The following is a 10634-nucleotide window of genomic DNA, read 5'->3' as shown; positions in this document are numbered from 1 at the left end:
TCAGTTTAAGCCCAGTATTTTTATCAAGAAAACTCAAATGTTCTCTGAGTGAAAAAAACCACCCCAATACGTTGGCTATAGACGGTACATGTTGTAATACTTGTACAAACAGAAACCCATTCATTCATAAAGCTAACTTTGTTCAGCGGTGGCGCTAACCTAGCTGCATGTTAGCCTCTAATATGAACCTTCCTTTGTTCAAGTTGGTGATTTTTTTTCATTATAAAAACAACCATCTGTGTGTGTGTGTGTGTGTGTGTGTTTGTTTGTGCTGACAGGTTTCCTGTGGTCGGAGTGGATTACTGACTTCAGTAAGGAGAGAGAACACCACTTCAGGTTATAAATTCTGTGGCAGTGATTTCACTGCATAAACCAGTGGATCATTCCAAGACTTTTCCGCCTCCTCCTCCGCCTCCTCCACTTAATCAATGAGTGCGTTGTGTGAATTCTCAGGTGTTTGGACATCTTATTAAAAAAAAGTCCAAATCTCCCAACAAACAATGCCACTTTGACAAAACCAAAACCAGCTGAGTCACTGTACCTGAGGAACACTCATCACCCCCCCTGCCTCCCACCAAAAGTTTGACCTCAGAGATCCAGCTGTGCTCCGTTTATGACCCCCCTCTCTGAATCCTTCACTATTCAGCATTTCACGTTACTATTGGAAGAAACCCAATGTCTGCCTCCTCTCCCCCGTCCTTACCTCGAGCCTTCCTCCACTCTCTCCATCCACACCATCCGTCGTCGCCAACCCTGCCAGGACCGCTCTACACGCGGCTGTCCAACGGCAGTCACAGTGCCCCCAGTCCCACCAACTCCGGCGGCTCCTTCCATGGGGTCTCCTTCCTCCTGCAGATCGGACTGACCAGAGAGACGGTGAACCTGGAGGCTAGCGACCTGTCGTTGTCCGCTGTGAAGGACCTGGTGTGTTCCATAGTGGACCAGAAGGTAAGGCCATCTTACATGTGTATCGCTAATCTCGACCTTTTCAACCTTGAGGGTGCAGCCCCATGTGGGTTTGCCTGGAATTCATATGGGGTCGCCTGAAATGGCTAATTATTGATTGAAAACGATTACTGATAAAAACATTTTTTCAACTACCTTTTCTGGACCATATGTCACTCTGGAGTATAAGTCGCACCAGCCAGAGGATGAAAAAAAAAGTGAGACTGTGAGGAGTAGCAGATACGGGTATACAAGCCCTTTTGCGACCGGGTCAGGGTGAAAATAACAAACGTGTGAAATTATATATTTTAATATATAAGTCGCACCTGAGTATAAGTCGCAAACCCAGCCAAAGGATGAAAAAAAGTGTCACTTATAGTTCAGAAAATACGATATTTAAGTTTTGATTTAAGTTTTCGAGAACTCCGAGATTTTTTTCTTTTCAACAAAAAAGTGTGACTTATAGTTCGGAAAATACAATATTTAATATTCTTTTAAAAGTTTTGATTTAAGTTTTCGAGAACTACGAGATTTTTTTCTATTCAACAAGTCAAGTCATTATATGTTAGCATCTGGTCTTGTGCTCCCAATGAGGTGTGTTAGCTTCTGTCAAAAACCACAGAAGCTAACACGCCACAGAAGCTAACACGCTACAGCATTGATGCAGTGATGTAGCAGCAGCGGCTTACACCGCATACAAACGTACTCAATGATTCTGCGTTGTATAAAATTTATTTCACTGAATTTATTTTCTGCTTAATCTTGCATTACCTTAGTCATTTGTCACAACGACACTGGGCCGTAACCTCAACTGAAGTGAAGTGATTGGGCCTTAACATCTTATTTTGGTCTGTTTGGGAATAATTAATCTTCGCTTCACCTCCAGGCACCAGCTTCAGTGCCGCGTTCTGTGAGCGATCCCTAAATGCTGATCAGGGTTTGTGTCTGCCAGGGACTTTGAGAGCTTTTTAAATTCATACCCAGGGATTATGGCGTCAAACATTAACTTTTGATGTTTCCTAATGTGCACTGACCTCATTTCCTAAAACGCTAACGCACGATAATGCTTGTTATGCAAAAAGTTTTGCTGAGGGGATGAAACCCTGAAGCAACAAATGCCAAAAAGATTAAAACATAAAACAGTTCAATAAAACATTTTTTTTGGCACACATGTAAGATGTATAACAAATTAAAAAATACAGCAAATAAAATGTTGTATAATACTTAACACAGTTGAGTTACATTTATTAAGTGAATTATATTTAATTTTACATTTAATTCTTATACTTAATTATGACTGATAATTAAACTTTAATTAGTTTGACTTTTTGGCACATTTATACTATAATATAAACATAAGGGATGTCAGATAAAATCAATAATATGGTCCAGATATTAGCATAATAATGATCTAATAATAATAATCTCTATCAGAATCATTATCGGATTTTCCTCCGATATTGAAAACCTGATAACGCAACGCCTAGGTTTCACCAAAATCGCAGTTTTTGGTTAATACGGCTTCATATCGGTATCTGTTGATACCGTAATCTACAGTAATATCAGACATCCCTAACAAATATATATATGTATTTAATAAGCTACTTTAATACACGGTAATAGATGTCCCAGGTTAGTATAGAGCACTATTCATCGTTCCATCATTTCCACAGTTTCTTCTTATTGAATGAATTTAGGGCTGCGTAAAAAAAAAAAGACTTATCTGATTAATGGTCTTTACAAATAATTGTCGGTTGCAGCTTAGAATATTGAGTGTCGGTGCTGCTAATCTCTGACCAATCGTTTTATACAAAATGCATTTCCCAGTTATGAGGGATTAATGATGTGGAAAAGCCTGCTGGAATAATGAAATGGCCTCTGTGTGCTTCCTTCACACGTTGCTGTATTTTTAACCTACAACATGACGATCACTCCACTCCATTTGTCTCTATAATTCTCATGGACTGGGTACAGGGAGAAGGAGATTAAAAAAAAAAAAACACTTTCAATCTGAAAGTTTTGGTTGGACAGCGCTAGTCATCGCTGCCTCCGCGATGATGAAGTTGTAATAAACCTCGAGTGAAAATCGCCCTGACAGAGTTATCTGTGCCGAGGCCCGTGTCCTTTGGTTCGACGTTGTCCAAGTTGACATTCCAGAGCAGCATGGTAATATTGTTGTTCTTTACGAGGTCTGCTGATTCTCACTAGCTAGTTATGAACAGTTCTGGTCGGCAGAGCAGAAAATCTCATCACTCTGCGTATTTACATGGATCCTGTAACCTTGGCATAAGACACAAGACGAGAAACGCACGACACGAGCCTCAAAGAAAAGCAGAAGTGCGGCTCTTTGTTGCTGAACGTTTGCCACAGGGCCCTCAGAGTACACAGTACACACTACCGCTTTCTAACCGTGTACTACTTCATATCACATACATTCATCTGAAGATGCCTCAGAGGGAAGGAAGCTGTTCAATCTATGGCCAACAGTCGTGGGAACTTTACAAAAAAAAAAAAAAAAAATCGGAACAAAATGTATATTGTTTTCACCACTACGTGCCACCGCTCCGCTCCAGTATCATAGCATCCAGCTGATTCACTCACATCATTGTGCGTTTCTTCTATTCAACGCTGCCAAATGTCGTGCACTTCCTAAACTATTTCATGAAACCCAGCCATGTGGCTTTGATATCAACGGAAAATATGACTGTAGGCTTTCTGCACTCTTCAGTCCATCCCTGCCCTTCTTCTTGTTCAGAAATATGTATGACAGAACCAAGCCTCTGTCAGACAAAGCCCGTTAATGCCTGACACCTTTTCCAGATGATGATCTCTGTCCTAGTTCAGCAGTTTATCGTCTTCTAGGCTAGCTCCAATAAATGTAAAAAACCTCAAGGTGTCTCTCGGCAGAGGTGAAAATGCGGAGGACTTGTGGTGGACACGGACATGTCTGAGTGGAGATGGAGGACGACTGAAAGTTCTCTGCTCCCATATATCCCGTATGTGCTGCTGAGAGCTGGTGTGCGTTCTTCTACGTTAGCCTTCTCTTTGCTGATGAGCATACGGGTGTTCTTGAAAAGTCTGGAATTAAAAACAGAGGGTCCTTGACTTGACGTCAGAGTTCCGTTCCTACACTGTGTCGTAACTCGATTTGTTTGTAAGTTGGAACTCACATACTGTAAATAAGTACCTATGTCCACACCTAATTATTAGGTACAGAGATCATTAAGTACAGTAATAACATAATTAACTATAAATTACTATAAAGTCCATGTTTTTTTCCCTTTGTTTTCATGCAAATAAGTACAAATATATTAGATATATATTGCTAATTATTAATATTTAATGAAATATAATTTTACAAAAAATATCCTGAAGGCTTTGTGTATTTTTCTTATCTTTTCTAAATTCATCAAGTGGACTGGATTGAACACGCTAGCGGGCTGTTTTTGGGCCGCGGGCCGTATGTTTGACACCCCTGGTGTAGGACATAAAAACATCAGAAGAGAATGACTTACTCTTAGAAGCCAAAACGAAGGGCAAAAAATGTCTAAAAAAAACAACGCAAATGAAAAAAAAGTAGCACAATCCGACCTGCAAAGGGAGATGGCGACGTAAGCACCTCTTAGAAGCCAAAACGAAGGGCAAAAAATGTCTAATAAAAACAACGCAAATGAAAGAAAGTAGCACAATCCAATGTACGGCGTACAACCCGCAAAGGGAGATGGCATCGTATTCACAAAACGCCGTAGGTCGTAGGACATCGTAAACTAACGACACTCTGTAACGGTTCCTCTTTTTCTGAACTGTGCGGCACACTGGTTTGCAAGTCAAGACATTTTTCAGGCTAAATATTTTAACATAAAACAAAAGCTCAAGATCCTGGGCTAATGCTAACTAGCCTCCTAACTGTCCCTTTTTTTATCTTTATTCTTCAAATGGAGGTAAAATCACCCAGCAGATAGAAGAACACACACAGTGTTTGTGGGACTCAGAACTGTCCTTAGTTCTTGGTAATACAGTTGGTCATATAAGATAATTACTTACTCATGAAATTGCGATTTTGACACGTGGATTTGTTTACAGCTTTGTATTCAGCGGTAAATTCATGAAATAATCAGGTCATGTTGTGCTTCACACGTATGCACTGTGTGAACATAAACAATGTTCCAACGTTACCGTGCACATGAGGATCATGGTGAAGCGGTGTACGTACAGCAGTCGGCCAAAACATTATGGCCACCTGCCTAATATTACACAGTAACACATCTTTATGGGCTATAAATATAAGCCAAGTTGTAGAACTGTGAAATGTCCAGATGTTTGCGTGCGGCGTTTCCCTTTTATTGTTTATATAGAGTCATGGCTTTAAGGTTGACATTTTATACCTTTCCTGAACCCTCTAGGTTTGGATCACTCTCATTGTTCGACTGGGAGTCAGGCAGCCACTTGTTAAAGCAATGTATTGTACAGATTTCATACCGCTCGTTCCTCTTCCTGCTAGCGGCTCGACCACATGACTGGGCCGGAGCCCACAGAATGGCTTAGCTCTGATCTGGAGTCAGTTTTGATAGCGTCGGTTTGGACCAGAGTCACTTCGTTTTGTGGTTAATGTTAAATGCACTCCACGGCAGCTTCAACTTCAACCTCGGGCTCGGTCTCTCAGACCTCACTCAAACCTGGTATTATTATTTGTCCTGAGTGACCTGATCACATGTGGACTGCTCTAAGTACATGTCTGAATGCGAACCAATCCATCCTGAATGCGTCCACAGTTCTGATCACAAAAACCACATTTGAAGGCGGTTTTTTTGAGGACGAATGTGGCCGCATTTCTGAGCATGCAAGAACCCACTCCATCCACAGAATGGATTAAAGGCTGTCTTTACCGCTGACACCCCCCGACCTGCTCCAGCTTTACTATAAAAATATACTTTTATATTTATATATTTTCTCCTTTTAAATGCTGGTGACGTAGTACAGTGGTTTCCAACCCCTGGTCTGGGGACCGGTGCCGATCACAATGAAAAAAACTTCAGTTTTACTAATGTACTTCACTCCAAAAGAATCCAGTCACATCCCTTTACTCTTTTTCCATTCAAAGATAATCTGTCAATGTTTCAGAACAACAGGTCAAAGGTCATTCAGATTCTACTGTATAAAACAGAAGAAAGTCTGAAAGAGGTTTTATTCTCGAAAACGTAATCATCCTTTAACGATGGTGTGGTATTATTGGTACTACAGTAATGGCTGACCGGTCCTTTACTCTTAACTCTAAAAGGATGTACTTAAAACTGGACGTACTGTGAAGGTAAACATCATTAAGGACGGGCTAAAACGAGAAACCCCAGAAATGGAAGCTGTGGCTGCACGGTGGCCTGATGGCGCCACAGAGTTGACTTGACTCTAGAAAAACATGGCCTCCGTGTGGTGTTCAATGTTCCTCTGGTGCGAGAAAACTGGGGAGAAGATTAATTATACTCTTTTTTTTTTAACCAATAGCTGTTTACCTACAATTGGACTCATCATAACGATGGCAGGAAGGTAGACAAACTGGACCTAGCCAGTCGTGTTGTAGGCTAACCCTAAAGCAGCATTCAGTTTTACAACTGATGTTTTGACTGAAGTTAGGTGAGTTTGATGATGTGCTGGGTTTAACCCCCTAGTGGACACATTTTCCTCCAACTGTTAATTTTATGCCACTTATCCAAAGGTCTGGTCGTGGAGGCAGCAGCGTAGACAAAGCAGCCCAGACTTCGCTCTCTTCTGCCACTTTCTTCATTTGGGGGGAATCCCACGGTGTTCCTAGACTAGCCGAGTGGTATATACCGCTAGGTCACCCTACGGGGGCACCCCCGATGTAGCTCACTTTAATCGCATCGTCATGGTCATCTGCATACAGTGTAAATACTCAGGAAAGACCTGGTCATGTGGGCCAGTGTTATAACTACAGGAACAGTCATTTGTGAATAAAACCCTCGTTGGCAGAATGACATCACGTTTGGGCGAAGACTCTCCCAGTTTGGTACCAGCTAGCTCAGATCTCACCCGTGATGGCTCCTTCGTGGCTACTCCTCTGTCTGATTTTTATGGGACTTGATGAATGATTCACAGATAAACATCTTGAGGCTTCCACTTGTTGGACACTTCCTGTTTGTTGTCGCCCAAGTTCTCTCGTGCAGCCAGTGAGGGAGCAGTAACAGGACAAAAGTTCACGACTCCCAGTTAGCCACTGGGCTGGTCTGGACAGACAGCCAGCTACAAAGCATTCCTCTTCCTCCAAGCATTTTTGGAGGATGATGTGATGCTGCCGAGGGATTGGTGGGTAGGATTTCACCGCTTGAAATAGTAATTATTTGATTTGAAATCTAAAAAATGACGAAGCGTGAAGTCAAACGGTAAAACTTTCGGAACTAATTTCTGTTGAAATACGATTTTTCAGCTAATGTTGCACAGTCACTGCAGGAAAAAAAAAAACCCTCAGCTTTCTCTCATCACTGCTGTTACTCACAGTTTTGGATGAGGGCTGTACATCTGCCTGTGTAATTACTGAGACAAAGGCTGTTCTGAGCCTCAAACCAGCCCGGACTGAACAACGCACAGAACGCAGATTGGAAAAATTTGAGGAATTAATCAACGTTTTGTAGTAAAAGGTAAAGGTTTTAAAGAAAATAAAAGTAAAGTTCTGATTTGTAACAGCAGGTAAAGCTTTAAAGTCACATTATTTTATATACATTTAATGACAATATAGTAGAAAACAGTGACAAAGAAGAGTACAGATGGAAAAACAGAGAACTGCATTTAACCTCAAAACGCCACACGGTAAATAAATCAACACCCTTCCTCCCTCTCTCCCTCGCTCCCTCCCTGCCTCCCTCTATCCATACCTCCCCCATTTTCCTTCATTTCAACAATATAAGGCCACATCTGCACGTTTCCTATTGAGCTGACAGCCATATTTCACTGCAGAGGGCGTCCCAACAGCACAGGGCTTTATGAGAGATATACATGAAGCCAGAGATTTAATGGAAAGCACATAAAAAAAAAACATAGTTACCCATTTTTCCAACTTGGTTTTATTTATTTTTTTCAGAGTCATAGAGGTGACAAAAAACAAAACAAAATACAAACAGTTGTTTATATACATCACCAAGGCTCCCTGCAGTAGGAATCTATTAATTTCTTCAATCTTGCAGTAATTTGTGGAAAAAACACAGAGGGAGAAGAAAAAAAAAAAAAAGAAAATATCTCTGAAGTTAAGTGAGCGAAGTAATCTCTACCATCTGCAGTGCACATTTCTGCCGCCTCGCTCGCGTTTAAATGTAAAGTGGCACAGGCAGTACATGGAGCCTGGCCACAAGAGGCAGAGAATGACAGAGCAGAGAAGATTGGTCATCCGTGGGGGGAAAAAAAGGGGAGGGAGGGGAGGGGGTGTGTGGACAAGTCTTGTCTGTTGGCAAACCTCACACATGGGTCTGTGGCCACCCCGCTGCTGATGTCAGGAGCCAGAACCATCAGCGAGGAGCTGCTCCTGCCACCGAGCGTAGCTTTGCTTTTGGATTTTCCGTCCTTTTTGGTTCACGTCGGTGCCCGTCACCGTGCTTGACTTCAGCCGATGGCAGGTGATGATAATCTCCCATCAGTCCAAGCTCCACTAAAGCCTGCTGGACGGGCTTTGATTTTGATTATATTAGAGCGAGAGCGGCGGCATTTCAGCGCCGTCTAATACATCCTGGCTTTGTCTTTGTCTTTGTCAATCCAACCGTACGTGGCGATTTAAGAGCACTTCCTGGGAAGCGGTTTTCCATTCATAATTTGGCGACCTCTGCTCACCACGCTTCACTGGAAGAGGATACTCCGTTAGCCTTATTAATTTACTCATTAACAACTTCGGTATTTCCGTTTCCACTTCAAACTGCGTTCACCCCTCAAGTTGGCGTGCTGACGGGTCGTCACCCATGACAAGTGCTGATCCAATGGCTGAGCCACGCTTGGCTTATTGACACCGACATTAAGCCTGAAGACCTTCACACGTGCTTGTTTTTTTCCTACTCGGTGACTGATTCAGCATCTCGGTGCAGAAGAAACGCTATTACCGACAGATCTGACCCCACATGACCTCGGATGAATTTTTAAACAGGCCAGATAATGTTTTGTGGTGTTCTTTGACAAAGATCACGTGGATTTCGGTCGTGGCTGTGCGACGGCGGCAGAGTGATGTCATTGGTTTCTGCAGCACAGACACACAGGCTGCGAAAACGTCTTATTTAGCGTGTGTTTTCACAGCGTTGTTTCACAGAACTTTCCTGTTTTCAGGTTGAAGGCTGATCTGTCAAACTGATAGGCAGGTGTCAGGGGAAGTGCAATCACATGGTGATACAAGACGTTGCTGATTGGCTAAGATTTGTGAGTCATGGGAGGTGGGGGGAAGGCAGGATTGTCATTTTGTTATATTTCAGATACACTTTTCAAATGATGATAAATAAAGAGATTTTTGCCCGATTTTTAAAATATATTAAATGTTGTCATTGTGTCCGTTTTTTCAGTTCACTTCATCATTTCTTAGCTGCTCTCCGTGTCTGTATCCTCTCTCTCTCTCTCTCTCTCTCTGCCGTGGTCGCGGCTGCAGCTCTGCCTGTGCCGTCGGCGTGAGCATCTGTTTAAACGACTTTTTCCTACAGCGGAGCAGCTATTATTCTTGTCTGTGTGTTTAAACATTCTAAGAAACTGGGTCTTGGTGTCTGTTTTGAAGAAGGTGTCGAGTGTTGGAATTTGGCCGCGCTCGGTGTTTAGTTTAATTTAGTTCCAGAAATTCCAGTTGTATTTCGGTGAGTGTTAATTAAAACAAAAGAATCCCTGTTCTCGCTGCTGACCACGGAGATGTCGGAGCGCGGTCTGTTACACAGAACTTCGAGGAATCCTTCGTGTTATTTGTTGGAGCCGCCCTATGTTTTAAACATCAATCTCATGAACACCCCCAGTTTGACCTGTTTATCTGCCCTTGTGGTTGGGGTGAGTATCGCGGTCCTTCCCGGTGATGAAGAGTGTTCTGTAGTGCATCGGTGAGGTGGAGGCCTTGGAGGAGGCTCGCAGCGGGGATATAACTCAGCAGCAGCAGCAGCAGCAGCAGCAGCAGCAGCAGCAGCGTGCGGGGGCCTAGCCAAGCATGTTTTAGATCACAGTGTTCTCTTCCTGAGAGACGTTGGATCCTGTGACTCAGCCTTCCTCTTCTCCGCCCCGGCCTCTGGACACTGAATGTGTGCAAATACGACGGCACAGATGCATGTATCGACACGTGTGAAAAAACACGGTCAGTGAAGGGAGACGAGGAAGTGTGAAGAGAGCTCGGTGTGTCCACACTTTTTTGGTCCGGGAGCTGCTGTTGACATGACCAGGCTAAAGTGATTCACCTACGTTGAAATATATATTTACTCATATAAACGGAATAATATAAGAATTATATATATGTATAAGTAAATATATATTTAAATATATATTTATTTTCTTAATTAATTGCTCATGATCTACCAGCACTCACTTTGCAACATTTACTGGTACACGTGTGTCAAACTCTGGCTCGGGGGCCAAATCTGGTCCGCGGTGTAATTATTTTTGGCCCACGAGATCATATCAAATGTGTACTAGAGTTAGCCCGCCAATATACAACGCCTATATACTGGCGGGGTTTTGTG

General features: G+C 42.6%; 1 protein-coding gene across 1 annotated transcript in view; it reads left to right on the top strand.

The window, feature by feature from the left end:
- The first annotated feature begins 253 nt into the window (after window positions 1-253).
- The window catches only part of prkd3 (protein kinase D3), a 37906-nt gene continuing 27525 nt past the window's right edge, over window positions 254-10634 (top strand). Inside the window, exon 1 of the mRNA XM_025058219.1 lies at window positions 254-948. Within this exon, the coding sequence (XP_024913987.1) occupies window positions 676-948 (273 nt within the window). The 5' untranslated portion in view covers window positions 254-675. The remainder of the gene's footprint in view (window positions 949-10634) is intronic.

This window comes from Cynoglossus semilaevis, chromosome 1, assembly GCF_000523025.1.
Source record: "Cynoglossus semilaevis isolate Cse_v1.0 chromosome 1, Cse_v1.0, whole genome shotgun sequence".
Taxonomy (NCBI): Eukaryota; Metazoa; Chordata; class Actinopteri; order Pleuronectiformes; family Cynoglossidae; genus Cynoglossus; species Cynoglossus semilaevis.
The sequence above is the reverse complement of the archived record's forward strand: the minus strand, read 5'-3'. Positions and strand labels throughout refer to the sequence as shown.